This window comes from Bicyclus anynana, chromosome 26, assembly GCF_947172395.1.
Source record: "Bicyclus anynana chromosome 26, ilBicAnyn1.1, whole genome shotgun sequence".
NCBI classification, from domain to species: Eukaryota; Metazoa; Arthropoda; class Insecta; order Lepidoptera; family Nymphalidae; genus Bicyclus; species Bicyclus anynana.
The window spans coordinates 8777688-8799549 of NC_069108.1; the positions used below are offsets into that span (position 1 = coordinate 8777688).

Sequence of the window (21862 nt, forward strand, 5' to 3'; positions counted from 1 at the left end):
CTCATTCTGAGAGGAGACTCGAGCTCAGCAGTGAGTTGAATATGGGTTGATAATGATGATGACATAAGAACATCTTTGTTAAATGTAATGTTTCTTGCAAATAAATGATTCTGAGATGATGATTCGTGTTATTCCACAGGTCAAATGGGCCCCGGCGGCATGGGCGGCTCGATGCCGATGAACGGACCGATGGGCCCGCCCATGGGGGGCCCGCCCATGGGCATGATGCCCAACGGCATGATGGGCATGATGCCCCCCGGCGTCGGGCCGCAGGGCCCGCCGCCCGGCTCCATGCCGCCCTTCATGAACCAGCCGCCTCCGTGGGTTAAGGGTGAGAACACACTATTGTAGACTAGCAGACGCCGCGCGGCTTTACCTGCGTGGTTCCCATAGGAATAGTATTTATTTATTTATTTAATAAGGACAACCAACAGCTGATACAATGTCACATGTCAATAATTTACATTAATATAGTATGTACAAGTAAGCACAGCTAATTACAGGTTATCACAGCATTCACTAATTAAAATTACTTATGTCAAAACCACAGTTGTCAACAATGAAATGTCAAAATATACAATGCAAATTAGTAACTAAAAATGTCAGATTACAATAAACTAAAAGCTATTAAAATAAAAAATAAGTCACATAAAATTAAATAAAATAGTAGCGGGTGGTCAAGCTTCGGTTTGACTTATGTGCACTTCTTTCCTGTCCCTACCTCTATACTAAGGGTAGTGTAGGGGTAGGGAATTTTTCAAACCCCTAAACCCTAGGTAGAATAAGGATTCTCACTAGGATTTAAGGGGTTTGAAAAATTCTGAAAATAGTTTCAATTTGACAGCAAAACCCTAATTAACAAAATGATCCGGCATATATTGAATTGGCATGGCACCACTATAGGATTTCACTAAATTATCCGTTCAGCGTAATAACAACTGTCTTTGCGTTTGTAGTGCACGACCGTCTTCGAGGGGCGCGAATTACGGTGTCCGACCGTCGTCAGCCAACGCGTCGTTTCGGTCGACAGCGCGAAAGCGTTTTATGACCTTATTTGGTCATTTTGAAGCATCGATCATTTGATTGGTGGCCGTTGTTAGCCCAACTCTACAGCGCATTTTGATGTTTTCATGAAATGACAACAAGTAGGTATATACCTACTTGTACCGGCTCAAGCAACATTGACCTTATTTACCCGAATGTATCATAAAAATCAATATAATCAAACCTAGTCATCATCCCCATTGTCCCGCAGAGCAAATGCAGCAGCCCAAGCTGCTGGAGAAGCCGGAGAGTCCCCAGGACGAGGAGACACCGCCGGGTGTGCCGTCGCCGACGCTGCAGACCACGCAGGCCTCGCAGTTCCAGCCCATGCAGCCTCTGGGACAGCCGCCCACCATGACACAACCGCCAGGTGACGTGGAACACTCACTCGTTGTATACTTGGATACTTGGAGCTAGTACAGGGTTCGCACTCCCAGAACTGGGTGTTTATAGGACGAATATAACTATAGACAGGGCCGGATCCTGGAGGGGGGAGGGGGGGGGGGGGGTTTGCAAGCGGGGTATAGGCTAGTTGATTCTAAATGGTCTTAAATTGTTCATAACCGTTCTACTAGACCAAGGTTTCTCAAAGTGAGGTACGCGAATTACGGGTTAAAATTGTCCAAAATTACTCCTCACCTAAGAAATTAATATTACAAAGACATTTCTTTTGGTACTAGTGTTAACTTTTATTCAATTAAAAACCTTATTTTCTTCAACAGTCCAATATTTTTTACTGTGTGTGTGTGGGGGGGGGGGGTTCCATTAGTTAGTAAGGGGTTCGCTGTCACCAGCTGTCGCTGATATTTTACCAGGGGTTCGTGAAGCCGAAAGTTTGAGAAACTCTGTACTAGACTAAAAAGAAAATTTTTCATATTTTTTTGAGACATGATTACATGAAAATCACGTTTTTGACAATACGAGCCAAAACGCCTGTCGGCCATGACAGTCTATGTTTAAACTGTTTCATGACGTCACTATAACAAATCCCTTACAGACGGAGCGTTTGACAAAAATATTTGTTAACAATTGATTCGACGTTTAGTACATCAAGTGTGTTAGTGACGTCACAAAATGGAATGGATTTTTGATGTTTTTTTTTTCTTTACAAGTTAGCCCTTGTGATTCGATCCCCGATTAAGCCGATTGAGGTTTTCTTAATTAGTCCAGGTCTGGCTGGTGGGAGAATTCGGCCGTGGCTAGTTACCACCCTACCCGCAAATACATACCGCCAAGCGATTTAGCGTTCCGGTACGATGTTGTGCATTTTAATTAAGCTATGTTGGTGAATTTAATTAATTGCATTCATCATCATCATCATCATATCAGCCGATGGACGTCCACTGCAGGACATAGGCCTTTTGTAGGGACTTCCAAACATCACGATACTGAGCCGCCTGCATCCAGCGAATCCCTGCGACTCGCTTGATGTCGTCAGTCCACCTGGTGGGGGGTCGGCCAACACTGCGCTTACTAGTGCGGGGTCGCCATTCCAGCACTTTGGGACCCCAACGTCCATCGGCTCTTCGAACTATGTGCCCCGCCCATTGCCACTTCAGCTTCGCAACTCGTTGAGCTATGTCGGTGACTTTGGTTCTTCTGCGGATCTCCTCATTTCTGATTCGATCACGCAGAGATACTCCTAACATAGCTCGTTCCATCGCCCTCTGTGTGACTCTAAGCCTTCTTATGAGGCCCATAGTTAGCGACCAAGTCTCGGAACCATAGGTCATCACTGGCAACACGCACTGTTCGAAGACTTTTGTCTTCAAGCACTGAGGAATTTCGGACGAAAAGATGTCGCGAAGCTTCCCGAATGCAGCCCAGCCGAGTTGGATTCGACGGTTCACCTCTTTCTCGAAATTGGACCTACCTAACTGGATCATATGTCCTAGGTATATGTATTCGTCTACAATTTCGAGTGCAGCGTTCTCAACTATAACTGGGTGGAGCGATACATGAGCATTACACATTATTTTTGTTTTGCCCATGTTCATTTTCAGGCCCACCTGTTGAGAAACGCTGCTGAGGTCATTGAGCATGGTACTAAGGTCATCCAGAGTCTGCGCCATGATGACTACATCATCCGCGAACCGCAGTTGAGTGATGTACTCGCCATTGATGTTGATGCCAAGTCCGCTCCAGTCCAGAAGCTTAAAGACGTCTTCCAGTGCGGCGGTAAATAGCTTCGGAGAGATCACATCTCCCTGACGCACTCCTCGCTGCAACTGGATTGGCCTCGTAGTCTGATCCTGAATACGGACTGACATAGTGGCGTTTTCGTACAAGCACTTCAACGCTTGGATATACCTGTAATCAATTCGGCATCTCTGCAATGACCTTAGCACAGCCCAGGTTTCCACCGAATCGAAGGCTTTCTCATAGTCCACAAACGCTAAGCAAAGTGGCTGGTTATACTCGTGAGTCTTCTGTATAACCTGCCGCAGCGTATGGATGTGGTCTATGGTACTAAAGCCTTTTCGGAAACCGGCTTGTTCGGGAGGCTGGAAGTCGTCAAACCTATTAGCGAGACGATTCGTGATGACTCTCGAGAACAATTTGTAAACATGGCTTAGCAGCGAGATGGGTCTGTAATTCTTCAGCAAGGTGTTGTCACCTTTTTTGAAGAACAGAACCACCACGCTCCTATGCCACGCCTCAGGCGTCGTGCCCTCGTGAATGACGGAATTGAACAATCGCTGAAGGACTTTAAGTATCGGTTTTCCACCCGCTTTCAGGAGTTCTGCTGTGATTCCGTCCTCACCTGGCGCCTTATTGTTCTTCAGGTGTTTGAGAGCCACACTAATCTCATATTAATTGCATTGCCTTAACAATATTATTCTATTTGCAGTGTCAATGTCAGGCCCCGGCCCCGGCAACCTCAGCGGCCCGCCGGTCATTGGGGCACCGGGCGACATGGGGGGTCCACGCATGAGCTTTGGACCTAACATGGGCGGTCCTCCTGGCATGAGTGGACCTCCGGCCATGGGTGGACCTCCTGGTATGGGTGGGCCTCCTATGGCTGGGCCTCCTATGGGTGGGCCTCCTATGGGTGGGCCTCCCAATATGGGTGGACCTCCCGGTATGGGTGGACCCCCTAGCATGGGGAACCAGGGCCCTGGTGGCGCCTCTGTTGGAGGCGCGTGGGGTCAGTGGGGCTGGGCGCCGCCGGGCTTAGCTGCCGCAGTGCCTGATGCTGGTATGTTTTGTTTGTTTAAGTAAAAATTTACAAAATTATATAAAAAATTAACATTAACGGATTTCCCTACCAATTGTGTTTTTGAATATCTTATTATATCTAGTCCATTTAGTCATTCCGTAGAATTCTGACAATTCAATTTCCGTTTCCGGTGTTTCTATATGTAGAACAGTTCCCATAAAAAAAAGATGACAAGTTGAACTAAAACGAAACTTATTCTTTCGATTCTAAGAATGAAATTTACACAGGCCTAAGATTCAATTAAATTATAAATAAATATAACATTATCCTAATTTTAACTAACACAATTTACAAAATATTAAATTCGATAGAAATAATATCATCAACCAGCCAGACCAGGGTAGACAGCAGATTTCACAAACCTTTTTGATAAAATGTAGTATTATTTGCGATGTTATTTTCGACTATATAAAATTTTATTTCAATTTAATTTATGTTCGAATGCAATTTCCATAGCTTTATAAACACCAATAATTGTTGTCTTTACCCTTTAGAGGCACCTAACAGCTGTTATTTGTTAACACTAGAATCGCCGCCATCACAGTTTTGGAATGAAAAATTCTTTTACTGTTTGGAAGCTATAGGCCATATATTTCATCTCCTTATTCCTAAGACAACAAAAGCTATGCGGGTGATACTGCGAGGTTCTGCTAATAGAATGGTTCTAGGTACATTACCTAGACCCACCGTTAGGCTACTTTTATCCCACCTGTATCTATAACTATAATTCGATATTAAATCATCAACATAAATATATAATAAATTCATCATAGATAACTTAGCAGTACAACAGAGTATCACTGTTATTCGTTTACCCCTTAACACTGCGAGTTCAACCCAATCGAGGTGGGCCTAGCAGGTTAAAGGTCATGTGGCGAGGACCACCACCACCAAATTGACCACTTAATTGACAATGTTAACGATACTTCTATTATTGAGGATGACTATGATGATAATGATGTTGCTAATTAATAAATAAAACTTTCTATAATCACTTTTGATGTTTATATTTTCCTAAAACAGCAAAATAAATTACTGTTATTACTTCAAAGTGTGGATTATTTAGATTTTGCTTATTTAAAATACTAAATAATTCTGTAATAAATTTAGGTGAAATCAATTTTTATATTAAGAATGATTTTTAGTTTGGTTTGATGAAACAAACAGCAGAGAAAAGGTTTGTGGCAACTGAAATTTCAAAAGTGACTGACAAATGGAACCGGAAATAGGAATGTCAGAATTCTACAGAATTAAAAAACAGACTATAAAAGAAAAGCTCCTGCTGACCTTTAATAAAGAAAAGAATACATAGGCTTCATGTCACTGGATGTGATGCCCTTCAAGCTCAGACTAATTAGATAAAGACCTGCCTTGCAAGACATTATTTTTCTGACAAAGTATATGATCAACGATCTTATGCGATTATAAACACTGTCTCTATATTATCGATGTTTCATAGTTAACAATCTTGTCCGTCGGTTAAAAACCTCCGTAAAAATACCTTTTTGTGTAGTTAAATGGTGTAAAAGACGAACAAAAACTGCTAGTCTAGTATAAAATATGTACAAAATCTATGCTCGTTTTCCTTAGAAAATAGCAGAAAATTTTGTTCGTGAATTTGGGTGCGATACTAGTCCTTATGTATTTAGTCTGAGCCTTCAAGTCATGACAACATACAGACCATTTGCTGAATGTTTTTAATAACAGATTGCAAAGAAAAAACACCAAAAAAAAAAACTTTATGAGGAATTCGGGACAATTGACTCCAAACCCATGAAAAAAAGTGTGCATATTCAACATACATACAATAGAAAAAAATGTGAAATTGTGCTTATGTGATTGTCCAGTGAGAGCCACGATAGTCCAGTGGATGTGACCTCTGCCTCTGATTCCAGAGGGTGTGGGTTCGAATTCGGTCCGGGGCATGCACCTCCAACTTTTCAGTTGTGTGCATTTTAAGAAATTAAATATCACGTGTCTCAAACGGTGAAGGAAAAACATCGTGAGGAAACCTGCATACCAGAGAATTTTCTCAATTCTCTGTGTGTGTGAAGTCTGCTAATCCGTATTGGGCCAGCGTGGTGGACTATTTTTTTTTTATTTTTATTCTTTACAAGTTAGCCCTTGACTACAATCTCACCTGATGGTAAGTGATGATGCAGTCTAAAATGAAAGCGGGCTAACTTGTTAGGAGGAGGATGAAAATCCACACTCCTGTCGGTTTCTACACGACATCGTACCGGAACGCTAAATCGCTTGGCGGTACGTCTTTGCCGGTAGGGTGGTAACTAGCCGCGGCCGAAGTTTCACACCAGCCAGACTTGGACTAATTAAGTAAAATCTCAATCTGCCCAGCCGGGGATCGAATCCAGGACCTCCGTTTTGTAAATCCACCGCGCACACCACTGCGCCACGGAGGCCGTCACATGGGTTGATGATGATGGTGATGATGATTCGATGTGTTGGGCAGGTGGCGCTAACCAGATGCCGCCGATGCAGCTGGGCGCTCCGCTGGCCGCCAGCGAAGCGCCCGCCAGCGACTCGCCGGCCGCGGCAGCGCCCGCGCCGCAGCAGCCCAACAAGGAGGAGACCGTGAGTACACTACACGTCCGTTCCGTCTCGCCCCCTTTTCCCCCTTTCTCCCCTTTCCCCCCTTCCCCCATCTCACTTCCCCCTTTTCTTTCCCCCTTATCCCACTTTGATTTTCCCATTATCCCTTTCTCTTTATACTTCTCTCTTTCTTTATTTCGTTGATTTATTTATTTCTCCCCTCTCTCCCCTGATGATCAACGATTTAATTCGCTGTCGAAATTGCAAATAAATCGTTAATAAATTCCGCTTCCGATAAATCAACGCTTGTGAATATGTAAAAACCACTGTATATCGAAATGTGTGAGCGTAAACTTACCCAGACACCAGACAAGAAAGAAAAGCCATTTTATGCCCCCCCCCCCATCCCCACTTTCCCCCTTTTTCCCTTCTTTCGAGTCTTTCTCCTTTTCTCCCTCTCTATGTTTCTCCTTCCTTCTTACTCTCACTCTATTGCTAGCGTTAAAGGTTCCACAGAGGTAATTTAAGCAACTTCAAGGTCTAAGCGTCGTATATTTACCATCATTCGACTCTCTTTCACACACACACACGCAAACTGAAACGAGTGTGATTTATTATTTTAGTTTGCTAATCCTTTTGGCTACTCCTAGACTTATCGAAACAGTCCGCTCTCCATAGCTAATTTCCGCTATTCACGTCCCCCCCCCCTTCTCCCCCTAACCCCCGGCTCCCCATCTTTCCCTCTCTCTTTCTCCTTTTCTCCCTCTCTCGCTCTATCACTAGCGTTAAAGGTTCCACTGACGTAATTTAAGCAACTTCAAGGTCAAAGCGTTGTATATTTACCATCATTCGACTCTCTTTCACGCACACACGCACACAAACTCTTCCCCCCCCCTCTCTCTCTCTAATAATCATCAATATCCCAATATCTAATAATAATCATAATAATCATCAATCTCCCAATTGCGAAAACTGATATGTCGATGCAAAAGTCTACAACTTTGTTGCAAGGTCCTGTAATCTTTGCAACCTCTCAGTAAATCAGGCAAGTCTAACAATAACAAATTGGTTAAAAAGTTTAACTTATACAGACACTGAAGAATTACTCAATGCAAATATGAAATAAGCTAAAATAATTGTGTACACCATCTAACGTTTCTGCTTACTTTTTTACTTTACTTTCCTTTTTGTAATGTATTTCTTTTTGGTAATGTAGTCCTATTTATTGTAATTTTTGTAATTAGTCCCAGTCCAACGGAAAGCATTAGAAAATCCTACCTGGTCTCCACGATACAGATCAATCTAGTGTGGAGACTACAGGCAATGTTGTGGTTTTTTTTTGTATCTATTTTTGGTCAATAAAGATTTTATTATTATTTTATTATTATTATTCGACTCTCTTTCACACACACACACACACACGCAAACTGAAACCAGCGTGATTTATATTTTTATTTATTATTTTAGTTTGCTAATCCTTTTGGCTATTCCTAGACTTATCGAAACAGTCCGCTCTCTATAGCTAATATCCGCTATTCACGCCCTCTCCCCTTCTCCCCCTAACCCCCTCTCTCGCTCTATCATTAGCGTTAAAGGTTCCACAGAGGTAATTTAAGCAACTTCTAGGTCTAAGCGTCGTATATTTACCATCATTCGACTCTCTTTCACACACACACACGCACACTCTTAACCCCCCCCCCCCCCTCCCCTCTCTCTCTCTTTAATAATAATCATCAATATCTCCGTACAGATAATCCCCCCGAAGCTGTCGGCGGCGGCGGCGGAGTGGACCACGCACCGCGCGCCCGACGGCCGCCCCTACTACTACCACGCCGCCTCGGGCTCCAGCGTGTGGGAGAAGCCCGCGCCGCTCAAGGACCTGGAAGGTGACTTGCGGCTCGTTACACTAACCCCCTACCTACAACATTACAATAGGGATGATGACAGTTTTTTAAATTGTATATAAATTAAGAGTATACTAATAGTAAAGCAATTTTGTAAAAGTAACAGGGTATCTGCGATCATTACTTTCGGAGCTACAGGGATTTAAGGGGTCAGATTTGCGGCGCTGCCGCGGACAACATCCCTGAACAACGCCCCATACAAAATGGTACGAACTAATGACGTCGTAGGCAATGTAATGATCGTTAGATTTGTATGGGCGTTAAAAAAAAAATACTAATATCTCTGTTATTTGTGCGTTTATGTTTATAGTTCATATATTGAAAAATGTCGCATTTAATGTAAGGAAGCTAAAACTGTATGAAATTTCATCTAATTACGATAAAATATTTTTAATAGATTTTGAAATTTTATAATCTCATTTATTTTGCAAATATCCAGACAATCTTTGCTTTTTATGTATAAATTAGTTAACATTGACCCTATTTACCCGAATGTATCAATGTTCAAACCTAGTCATCATCCCCATTTCTTATAGTTTTACACAGGAAGTAAAACTATAAGAAATTGTAATGTCATAAATTTTAATTATAATATTATTGTATGATTTTTTTTTTCAAAAGAGCAACTGTTGAGTTTCTTGCCGGTATCTTCTCAGCAGAACCTGCCTTCCGAACCGGTGGTAGAATCTTTACAAATAGTGTCAAATCTTTACAAATAGTCAACTGACGTGTCAAAAGTGCTTGTAAACAGCCTACTTGAAATAAATGATTATTTTTTTTTATTTTTGACAATGGGGAATGCCCACCGGTCCATTCATAAAGTATATGGAGTTTTGACGGCCTCCGTGGCGCAGTGGTATCCGCGGTGGATTTACAAAACGGAGATCCTGGGTTCGATCCCCGGCTGGGTCGATTAAGATTTTTTTAATTGATCGCGGTCTGGCTAGTTACCACCCTACCGATTTAGCGTTCCGGTATGATGTCGTGTAGAAACCGAAAAAGGGGTGTGGATTTTCATCCTCCTCCTAACAAGTTAGCCCGCTTCCATCTTAGACTGCATCATCACTTACCATCAGGTGGGATTGTAGTCAAGGGCTAACTTATAAAGAATAAAAAAAAAAACAAGTCTTACGAACGATGTTGCCAAGCTATAGTATTAAATCCATGCTTATATTAATACTATAAAGCTGAAGAGTTTGTTTGTTTGATTGAACGCGCTAATCTCAGGAACTACTGGTCCGATTTGAAAAATTCTTTCAGTGTTAGATAGCCTATTTATCGAGGAAAGCTATAGGCTATATATTATCCCCGTATTCCCATGGAAACGGGAACCACGCAGGTGAAACCGCGCGGCGTCAGCTAGTTATTTATAGGTATAGGCGTCACATGAGTAGATAAAATCATTTTAATTAAAAAGTTCTGAACTGACTTCTAAATCACGAAAATAAATAAAAAGCTAAAAGTAACATTGTATGTGCTACCTTCTGATCACTTTAAAAGCGGTGTCCACCACGCTGGCTCAATGCGGATTGGCAGACTTCACACATAATTAAGAAAATTCTCACGATGTTTTCCTTCACCGTTTGAGACTCGTGATGTTTAATTACTTAAATTTATTTATTTATTTACATGAAAATATGCCCAGAGAAACATTACAGTTTCCCAATTCGTTTCCCGAGCAATCATAAATAGTATCTAACTACAATAATAAATATTATATTACAAAATTACTAAATTAAAAATAATCAATTCAAATTAAAAAATAAAAAATTAAATTAAAATTAAAACAATTCAAATAAATTGAAATTAAAAAATAAAAATTAAGCAAATAAATTAAAAATAAAACAATTCAAATAAATTGAAATTAAAAATTCGAATAAATTTAAATTAAAAAAAAACATCAAATAAATTAAGAATTAAACAATTCATATAAGTTATTAATAATAATTAAACAATTACAATACACAAAAAATAATAATAATAATGATTTTAAACTTATTTCGTGGTTGTTCATTATGAATGATATTTAAACGGGTACATACCACGATAAAACGACGAGATTTTTATTGTCGATATTTCGACGGGACTGAAGCTGCGAGATGAGAAGTGAAGTCAGCTGTTAGGGGCAAAATCGATCTACCCTCTTTCTTGTTCTTTTTCTTTTTTCAACGACCTCGCGTTTTTGGCTGTTTAGGCAAACCACACTCACGACATCGCTTTTGTTATTATGCGTATCGCGGCGCCCTCTTGGTTTGCACAATTCTACCACCGGTAAATCTCGTCGTTTTATCGTGGTATGTACCCGTTTAAATAACATTCATAATAATAATAATATAAACAGATTCTATTCTAATAACAATTTAATTTTTTTTACAAGCTTATAGGTAGGAGTATGAAAAAAAAACAACCTACGCCCTCTCGATCGAAGCCAGAGGTTAATTCCACTGTGCTATCACGTCACTGTGGTCTAGTCTATCCAAAATCCTCCGTCGGCTCTTGTACTATAATACTAATAACATGTGTAGAGTACATCGTTTCAGATCTGCAGGCGAAGATCGCGGCGGAGCAGGGCGAGCTGCCCAAGCCAAAGAAACGGACGGAGATCGACGTCAGCCTTGAAGGTGAGTCTCTACGTCCCACCACGGGATAATTAATGGGGATGATGACGGTTTTTTTTTAATATTACATAAATTAAAAGTATGCTAAAAGGAAAGCTTTTGTGTCAAAATAAATCATTAACATTTTTTTAAAATAAAATATTTTCCAAAAGGAGATGGTCCATTCATTTCCCGTATTATTAAAATTTTAAAAATACAAGGATGTTATTAAAATTTATTAAAGTGAATAAATCTAACTAAATAAATAAAATAAAAACCGAAGTGTTTGAGTTATATCAAGATGGCGCCCATAGAGCAACTGTGACATGACAGTTGACTGCAAACGTCAAATCGACTACTGCATTGTAAACGTCATCACGTTTTTGAAGATAATGAATATTATTTTAAAAGATTAAAAGTAAATTTGTAGATTTGTAAAATATAAAAATAGTTAAAAAAAAATATCTTCTTTTATTTCCGCCAGGGTACAATGACTGATTCTGGGCTCCATACAATTTTGGACCATCTCCTTTTGTTTTACGGCTGTCGATTTTTAATGTACATAGCATAAACTCTCTCTCATACTAATAGTAATAGTAATTAAGCTAATCTGCAGACAGACAGACGGACGGACATGGCTAAACTCTAAGGTATATGGACTGCGGAGCCCTAAAAACCGGCCTCCGTGGCGCAGTGGTATGCGCGGTGGATTTTTAAAACGGAGGTCCTGGGTTCGATCCCCGGCTGGGCCGATTGAGATTTTCTTAATTAGTCCAGGTCTAGCTGGTGGGAGGCTCCGGCCGTGGCTAGTTACCACCCTACCGGCAAAGACGTACCGCCAAGCGATTTAGCGTTCCGGTACGATGTCGTGTAGAAACCGAAAAGGGGTGTGGATTTTCATCCTCCTCCTTCCATCTTAGACTGCATCATCACTTACCATCAGGAGAGATTGTAGTCAAGGGCTAACTTGTAAAGAATAAAAAAAAAATACTCATCATTCCTATTACGATTGGGCTTAACGTAAAATTAACATTAAAGTAATAGATGTCGATGCGATCGTGGACCCTGTGGACGCGGCAGAAGCGGAGCGGGAGCGAGAGCAGGAGCGGGAGCGGGCGGAGCGCGAGCAGGCCGAGCGCGAGCGGCTGGAGAAGGAGAAGGCGGAGAAGGAGAAGGCGGAGAAAGAGAAGGCGGAGAAGGAGAAGGCGAAGACGGACAAAAGCCGCCCCGTGTCCAGCACGCCCATCTCGGGCACGCCCTGGTGAGTGACTGCCTCTGTACCATAGTTTATTTATTTATTTATTTAATATCAAGCAATACCACACATTACATTATACAATATATAATATAAAAATGGATCGCAAAATGCGTTGGTAAGCGCATAACTCAACAACGCCTGGACCAATTTGACCGATTCTTTTTTTAAAATGTTCGTTGAAGTTCTAGGATGGTTTTTACGGCGAGAAAAATTTAAAAAGACTAAAAAAAATTTATACAAACGATTCGTAATAATTTGAATTTTAATATGTATAGGGTAGGGGTAGGAGTAAGGTAGGAGTAGGGTAGGGGTAGGGTGGGGATAGGGTGGGGATAGGGTAGGGGTAGGGTTGGAGTAGGGTAGGTAAGGGTATGGAAGAAGTGTACAAAAGTCAAAGCGAAGTTTGAGTGGGTCCGCTAGTATAATAATAATTATACAAAATACATTTTATTACATAATGCAAGTTATGGATACCCAGTTTGGGCGTAGCCTTTTGTCGAGTGAGTGATATGGAGACCGATTTTATTTTTTGTTTTTATTTATCATTCAAGTAGTCATTTACCGCGTAGAAGCACTTTTCGACCAAAAAGTCCCTTAATTTCTTTTTGAAAGCAATATCTTTCTCCTCATTACGTATACGGTCTGGAAGGTTGTTGTAAATTTTTATTGACATTGCGTATGGGCCGGAGCTGTGGAGTATTAATTTTGAAAAAGGGTAAATTAGTTTCTTTTCGTTTTTTTCACGGAAGCGCCGTGGTTTATAAGAGTTTTCGACTTTTTTGTAAAAATGAAATTTTTTTCTTACAAATTTACATATTTCAAAAATATATATGCAGGACAGGGTCAATTTTAGTTGTTTGAAATACGGTTGGCAAGATTCAGTCTTACTTTTATGTACGAGGATGCGTACATACTACGGACATAGTCATCATCATCATCATCATATAATGTGGTATCCCAGGCTCATCAGGTCTATTATATGTATGCCTAACATGCAACCAACGACATATATACCACTCTACCGGCAACGACATACCGCCAAGTGATTTACCGTTCCGGTACGATGTCGTGTAGAATCCGAAAGGGGTGTGGATTTTTATCTTCCTCCTAACAAGTTAGCCCGCTTTGATCATATATTGCATTTTTTTTTTATATTCTTTACAAGTTAGCCCTTGACTACAATCTCACCTGATGGTAAGTGATGATGCAGTATAAGATGGAAGCGGGCTAACTTGATAGGAGGAGGATGAAAATCCACACTCCTTTCGCTTTCTACACGGCATCGTACCGGAACGCTAAATCGCTTGGCGGTACGTCTTTACCGGTAGGGTGGTAACTAGCCACGGCTGAAGCCTCCCACCAGCCAGACCTGGACCAATTAAGAAAATCTCAATCGGCCCAGCTGGGGATCGTACCCAGGACCTCCGTTTGTAAATCCACCGCGCATACCACTGCGCCACGGAGGCCGTCAATACAAACTTTCGCGTTTATAATATTAGTAGGATCATTCCTACTGTTGTGTAAGTACTGTAATAATGTGTGCGACTGTCTTGTCGCGCCAGGTGCGTGGTGTGGACCGGCGACGGGCGCGTGTTCTTCTACAACCCGACGGCGCAACTGTCGGTGTGGGAGCGGCCCACGCAGCTCGCCGGCCGCGCCGACGTCGACCAGGCGGTGTCCCAGCCGCCGCACAGCAAGAACGCCGCGGTGAGTACACGCACAGTACCCCTCAGTACCCCTTTCTCCCCCATAATACCCCATCCTCCCCGCTGCAGACCTACGACCATTTAAATGACAGGACCTGCCTCGCTAACCGTTACCCCTCTGACAAAGATCAAAAATATACGATCTACTCAGTACCCCCTTTCTCCCCCATAATACCCCATCCTCCCCGCTGCACACCTACGACCATTTAAATGACAGGACCTGCCTCGCTAACCGTTACCCCTCTGGCAAAGATCAAAAATATATGATCTAATGCGTTGATAAAAACTGTTGCTATAAAATCGATGTTTCATTGTTGTAATCGTTTTCGTCGTGTAAAGAGCTGCCTAAAAATGCCGGTTTGTGTAGCTAAATAAATAAACAAATAAATAAATATACTTAAACAATACACATCACTATCTAGCCCCAAAGTAAGCATACAGAGTAGCTTGTGTTATTGGTGCTAAGACAGTTGATATTATAATATTCATATACATTTATATACTACATATAAATACTTATATAATGTATAAATACACACAGACACTGGAAAACACCGATGCTTATCATACAAATATTTTCCAGTTGTGGGAATCGAATCCACGGCCGTGGATGCAGAAAGCAGGGTCACTACCCACTGCGCCATGCGGCCGTCAAATGGCATAAAAAACGGCCAAAAACTTGTAGTTTAGTAAAAGATGGAGTAACGTTTCATTTGAAAGTATTTAAACCTTAATTTTATCAAATTTGTAATAAAATCAATTTATAAAATGAATCGATTCTTTTGACGAAACAGCCAAACATCGATCAGTAATCGAATATTCTATGTATTTAATCTGTGGATAGTCTAAGCAATGTGTTTGAAGCCTGTGTAAAAATTACGCGTGTGTGTATTGTGAGTCAAATTTACAGTTGTGTGTAGTGTATGGACATAGAATATTTTTAATGGTGTTAAATATTTTCGATGTGTGAGTTTACCTCTTCCCCTTCAACCTTCCGTCATTACCCTTTCCTCCCTCGCAGTACCCCTTCCTGTCCTCATAATCCCTTCCTTCGTCTTTTTATTTTTTTTTATTTTTTACAAGTTAGCCCTTGACTACAATCTCACCTGATGGTAAGTGATGATGCAGTCTAAGATGGAAGCGGGCTAACTTGTTAGGAGGAGGATGAAAATCCACACCCCTTTCGGTTTCTACACGGCATCGTACCGGAACGCTAAATCGCTTGGCGGTACGTCTTTGCCGGTAGGGTGGTAACTAGCCACGGCCGAAGCCTCCCACCAGCCAGACCTGGACAAATTAAGAAAATCTCTATCTGCCCAGCCGGGGATCGAACCCAGGACCTCCGTCTTGTAAATCCACCGCGCATACCACTGCGCCACGGAGGCCGTCAAATTATCTCAAATGTCTCATTACCCACCTGTTTTCCTATTCCCGCAATACTCCCTTTTCATTCCCCACAACACTCCCTTCCCCGCAGTAAACTCCCTCCTCTCTGCCCCTCTATACCCCATGCTCCCTCACATTACTCTGCAATACCCCTTTCCTTCACCTCGTTACCATGTTCCTTGCCCCCTCCCTGCCTCGAAATGTCATACACACTTTACTCCCTTATAGACTAGACTTGCATATGAGTAACATACAAATAATGCAATAACACGTCAAATTGATATCCTATTTTCAAGGAGGAGGTTCTCAATTTGACGCATATCTTTTTCTTTTTTAATGTCTGTTACCTCATAACTTATTAACCAATTTTGAAAATTCTTTTTTTCTTTGTCTGATAAAGTATAGTCGTATACTTCCAGATTGGTCCCATTTCGTTTTGTAAATTGGTTTAGTAATTTTGTGTTAAAATAAAATAAATAACTGATATTCGTCTCTAAAGTCGGTTCCATTTAATGTTAAAAAGATTATTTGAAACTTTTTTGAAGTCTATAAAATAACTGTGTCAAATTGTCTGTTAAAACCAGAAGAAGGAGCCAGCCGTCACTCCAGCCAAGAACGCCAACGGAGAGCTGAAAAGGGGAGCCGAATCAGACTCTTCAGACTCCGAGGCAGAACCTGTCAAGAAACCGAAACCCGAGGAGAGTGAGTGACAATTAATTATATGATCTTCTTCAAATCTACACATACTATAATAATAATAATAATAATAATAATAAAGCTTTTATTAACAATCTTACAATTTACATTTCATCTTAACCTACCACGTAAAATATATAAACAGGTTTATGTAAATTAATGCATATTTTGTTTATTTTTTTTTTTTTAGACACCGGTTTTTGGATTGTCTTGCTTTTCAGCATAGGCCTCCCCAAGTATTCTCCATAAAGATCTGTCCTGTGCTTTCCGCTTCCAAGTTATTCCTGCTATCTTTTTGGTGTCGTCTTCCCAACGGCGATGCGGTCTTCCTTTATTTCTTTTTTTGTATCTAGGACACCATTCTGTCACTTCTTTGGCCCATTTTTCAGTCTTGCTTCTTATTAGATGTCCAGTCCATTTCCATTTTAGTTTTCTAATTTGGTATTTAATATCTATAATCTTAGTTTGTTTTCTAATTTTAGTTAATCGAAATTTATCTTTTAATTTTATGTTAAGTACACATACTATACTCAAGCCAAATTCAATGTGGAATGTTTATCAACAAACAGATTAAAAATGAGGGTATAAATCCTATACTCCTCATTATATATATAATCCTCATTTTAACAATAAATTTACCTATAGATACATGTTTCTAAATTTAACACATATATATACACAGTCCCTTATATTAATACCTTAGTGAGATACGTGGTACCTTGTATCAATACCTTACTTGGGATACATGGTACCTTACAACACACTTGGATATACGACCCCTTATTATAATACCTAACTTAGATACATGATCCCATTTAATCATACCTAACCATTAGATGTATGGTCCCATACATAACACTTATTTTAGAGATACAGTCCCTTACAAGTACTTAAAACAATTAACGTCATATCTGAGGCATAGAGATATATTAACGTCTAACGTGAAAAGGTCAAAAATTAACGTACCACTAACCACTCTGGGCTGAGATTTTTTAATGAAACGTTCTAGGAAAAAAGAAAAGCTCAGCTCAACCCAGGACCGACCACTGACCCTGTTATTATCATTATTTAACATGATAATTAATTGACATTATTACAATTAGCTTGTTTGTTTTAAGCTCTATATCCCCTCTTCTATATGCACAAAGGTCTGTTCTTGTAGTCAGTGCCGGATTAAAGTAATTGGATGCCCTAAGCAATATTTCACTTTGGGCCCCTATCATTAAGTGATTTACAAAGATTTTTTTTTTCTCTTGTTTCTTGGTCTATCGGAGATCAGTCTCTGGACTATAATCCGATCAAATGACTATTTAGTATGTAGTATTTACAAAGAATAAAAAAAAAATGTTAATACCGACATACCGTAGGTAGAATATGTATCAATTGTAATGTATTTTTTTTTCTCGGTCGTCTGTAGACGGGATGACCTAAGCAATAGGCTACTTGCCTCTTTTGTAAACAGTGTTTGAAGTGAATTACGGAAGTATTTTATTGAGATATTTTGTCTCGTCTACTGTAATAGTAACCAGTAAAAAATTAAATACAAATGAAAAAATATCTACGTAAAATTTTTGCCGCCGAAACACAACACATTAGCAAGTGACGTCATTCATAGAGATAACAGCGTGGTTGGCGTTTGCAGTGATCACGTCACCGCAAGCGCCAATCACAAATCGATGCCTTGTAGCGATTGACGTCACAGTTTATGATTGGCGTTTGCGGTGACGTGATAAAAACACAATTTTGTTTTATAAAAATATCACAATTACGAGATTATTTTCACAAATAAAAATGTGATTAGAGTTTTTGGGCATCTAACTGCCTCTATGCAAACAATCTTCTTATTTTATACAACAGGCGAGTAGTCTATTGCTTGAATAGTTTATAGGCTAATCCAGGAGTGCCTGTAGTCCGTTAAAATTGGTTTTTAATGGTGATAAAAACACTGAAGTGTACTTATCGTGCTCAGACCAACTATTGCATAGGACCTGCCTCGCTAGACGTTACTTTTCTGTCAAAGTATATGATTAACGATCTAATGCGATTATAAAAACTGTCTCTATAGAATCGACGTTAAATAGTTGTAATCGTGTTCGTCGGTTAAAGAGCTCCGTAAAAATTGCTTTTTGTGTAATTGGATTGTGTAAAAAAAGGGCAAAAACTTCTAGTTTAGTATAAGATGTATGCAAATTCTAAGCTCGTTTTCCTCAGAAAATGACAGACAATTTTGTTCGTGACTATGAGTGCGATACATGTCCTTGTATAATTGGTCTGAGTTATCGTGTGACGTATTGTCTGTGCAGCAGCCGCGGCGCCGCGCAAGAAGCCGTCGCAGGCGATCGAGATCGGCGAGAAGGCGGCCATTGAGGCGGAGTCGCGCGCGGCCCGCGAGCGCGCCGGCGTGCCGTTCGAGCAGCGCGTGCGCGGCTTCCTGGAGCTGCTGCACGAGTCCGACGTGTCCGCCTTCTCGCCGTGGGAGAAGGAGCTGCACAAGATCGTGTTCGACAACCGCTACCTGCTGCTCGACTCCAAGGAGCGCAAGCAGGTGACGTCACTCACTGACTGACCGGCCGACTGAATGACTGATTGGCTCATCAATGAACGGCTGAGTCAATCTATTTACAAGAAATCCATTTAGATTTTTGTAGTGCCAAATGTACAATGTACTTGTGCTGCTCGATTCCAAGGAGCGCAAGCAGGTGACGTCACTCTTTCACTGACCGACCGACCGACTGAATGACTGATCGGTGGGCATTTCCAGTTATTTTGAATGTTTCAAAATTGTGTTCATATTTAAACGTTGGTATATAATGAAGCTAGCACCATCGATCGTAGATCGTTAGGTGGGCCCCAAAGCGTCGCGAAATTGTCATTGGTTTCCCACATTGGGTACGTCATCACTCGTAACACATTTCTCTTTATTCATGTTGTGGCTTGTGTTTTTACAATTCCAAAATGTACACCAAGGCATAATTAGGGGATTAAAATAAGAAAAATAAAGGAAATATTTTTTTAAGTCCACGTCCACTCACAGCATGCGCTTGTTATGTACTAAGATAAGATGTGCGTGCACGTCTTTGGGTGATATTACGATTGGTCTTCGGGCAGACCAACCTTGCGTGTTCACGGTTGTATAATATACTCTAATGGCATAAATATTTACAATACTTAAGATCTTATATACTAAATGATTCTATACAATTAACAAGATTAATTTACATCATAATAGAATGTGCTTATTAGTATTGGACGTGTAGTTTTTCTAGGCCGTAACCGCGGAACATAAAATGATGTATAAACACTTATTCTATACATGTAGTATTATCTTGGTTTGCTTATTGATTTAATTATATTAATTACTAGCGGACCCGGTCAAGCTTCGTTTTGACATAAGTGCACTTATTCTCTATCCCTAGTCTACCCTTCTATACCTCTACCCCTACTCTACCCCTACCCTACCCTACATCTACCCTACCCCTACCCTACCCCTACCGCTTGACTCTTAAACGTTTGTATGGGAAATAGAAAAGGGCAGTTTTTAGGGTTTTCCCGGAAATTATTTGATTTTTCTCACCTTTTAAACCTTCCCTATACCTCCACGAACATTTCAAGACCAAGATAAGATAAATCCGTTCAGCCGTTCTCGAGTTTTAGCGAGACTAACGAACAGCAATTCATTTTTATATATATAGATTTATACCTTATGTTTATATTGACTGTGGCCACAGGTGATGACATAAAATTGTGCGCTATTTAGTATGGATTGGCCCATCTAACGATTTATATCAATGTCCGCAGGTGTTCGACAAATACGTGCGCGAGCGGGCGGAGGAGGAGCGCAAGGAGAAGAAGAACCGCCTGCAGCAGAAAAAGCTGCAGTTCCGCGCGCTCATGGAGGAGGCCAAGCTGCACGCCAAGTGAGATACTGTTGTTTCTGCTTGACAGTGGAACACTCTTGACCGGGATATCAGCTGGTAGAAAAAGGGGGGGGGGGGGGGGTACTGCAATTATTTACCCCCAAAAAGTATGAAATCGTCTCTATTTTACGGGGAAAGTCCCATTTCAATCAATTCGACCATTAAAATGATTAGACCATTAAAACAAGTTTTTTTTTTAATTTGTCCCAGACAAATTAAAAAAAACTTTAAACAAATTAAAAAAACAAACATATGGTAGGAAACTAATTTGGTATGTTCGTCCTGATGAACATTGACTAAGTTCCCTAAATTAGAAAAGGGCTGTGATATGATCTATGCCTTCGATTCGGAGGGCGAGGAATCTGGTCCGGGGCATGCACCTCCAGAACTTTTCAATTACGTAAAGAAATTAAATATCACGTGTCTCAAATGGTGAGAAAACCTGCACACCTGAGAATTTTCTCAATTCTGTATGTGTATGAAGTCTGCCAATCCGCATTTGGATGGACCAGCGTGATGGACTTCTCGAGCAACCACTCAACCCCCTCATTCTAAAAGGAGACTCGTGCTCAACAATGGGGATGATGACTAGGTTTGAATATATTGATTTTTATGATACATTCGGGTAAAATAAAATCAATGTTAACTAATTTATACATAAAAAGCCAAGATTGTCTGGATATTTGCAAAATAAATGAGATCATAAAATTTCAAAATCTATTAAAAATATTTTATCGTGATTAGATGAAAATTTATACAGTTTATAGCTTCCTTACATTAAATGTGACATTTTTTAATATGTGAACTATAAACATAAACGCACAAATAACAAAGATATTAGTAATTTTGTTTGGACGCACATACAAATCTGACAATCATTACATTGGCTACGACGTCATTAGTTCGTGCCATTTTGTATGAGGCGTTTTTCAGGCATCCGCGGCAGCGCCGCAAATCTGACCCTTTAAATCCCTGTAGCTCCGAAAGTAATGATCGCAGATACCCTGTTACTTTTACAAAATTGCTTTACTATTAGTATACTCTTAATTTATATACAATTTAAAAAACTGTCATCATCCCTATTAGCCGAATAGGGGTTGTTAGTCTGAGTTCCCTAAATAATATCAATAATGCCATGTGAGTTATTGACAATGTAATTTATCGCTGGTCGCTGTATGCATGAGATTAATAATGCTAACATACTAATATTCTCCATCAGGTCGTCATTCACCGACTTCTCCAGCAAGTTCGGCCGCGACGAGCGGTTCAAGAGCATCGAGAAGATGCGCGACAGGGAGACGTACTTCAACGAGTACATCGTTGAAGTGAGGAAGAAGGATAAGGAGGAGAAGGACCGGAAGCGGGAACAGGTGAGTGCGGCGACTGCACTTAGATTGCGTGTACCTTACAGTCAGTGTACCTTTCAGCCTCTTAGTCGGACTGTACCTTACAAGATTAATATGTACCTTTGCTATTTAGTCGAAGTGTTTAGCGTGTACCTTACAGTTTAGTCAGACTGTACCTTACGAGATTATCTGTACCTTTGCCATTTAATCGAAGCGTTTATTCGAGTGCAATATATAC

The 21862-nt window shown here is 40.5% G+C and overlaps 1 protein-coding gene across 9 annotated transcripts in view; it reads left to right on the top strand.

The window, feature by feature from the left end:
* The window catches only part of LOC112056170 (transcription elongation regulator 1), a 70238-nt gene that overhangs the window by 12957 nt on the left and 35419 nt on the right, over positions 1 to 21862 (top strand). For 3 of the 9 annotated variants that reach the window (XM_052889949.1, XM_052889943.1, XM_052889941.1), the window contains exons 5-16: positions 140 to 331; positions 1256 to 1414; positions 3896 to 4243; positions 6735 to 6856; positions 8565 to 8700; positions 11244 to 11339; positions 12354 to 12576; positions 14136 to 14280; positions 16250 to 16367; positions 18665 to 18906; positions 20160 to 20278; positions 21498 to 21648. In XM_052889949.1, the coding sequence (XP_052745909.1) occupies positions 140 to 331; positions 1256 to 1414; positions 3896 to 4243; positions 6735 to 6856; positions 8565 to 8700; positions 11244 to 11339; positions 12354 to 12576; positions 14136 to 14280; positions 16250 to 16367; positions 18665 to 18906; positions 20160 to 20278; positions 21498 to 21648 (2051 nt within the window). The remainder of the gene's footprint in view (positions 1 to 139; positions 332 to 1255; positions 1415 to 3895; positions 4244 to 6734; positions 6857 to 8564; positions 8701 to 11243; positions 11340 to 12353; positions 12577 to 14135; positions 14281 to 16249; positions 16368 to 18664; positions 18907 to 20159; positions 20279 to 21497; positions 21649 to 21862) is intronic. The other 6 variants (XM_052889944.1, XM_052889946.1, XM_052889948.1 and 3 more) reach the window with 6 other exon arrangements.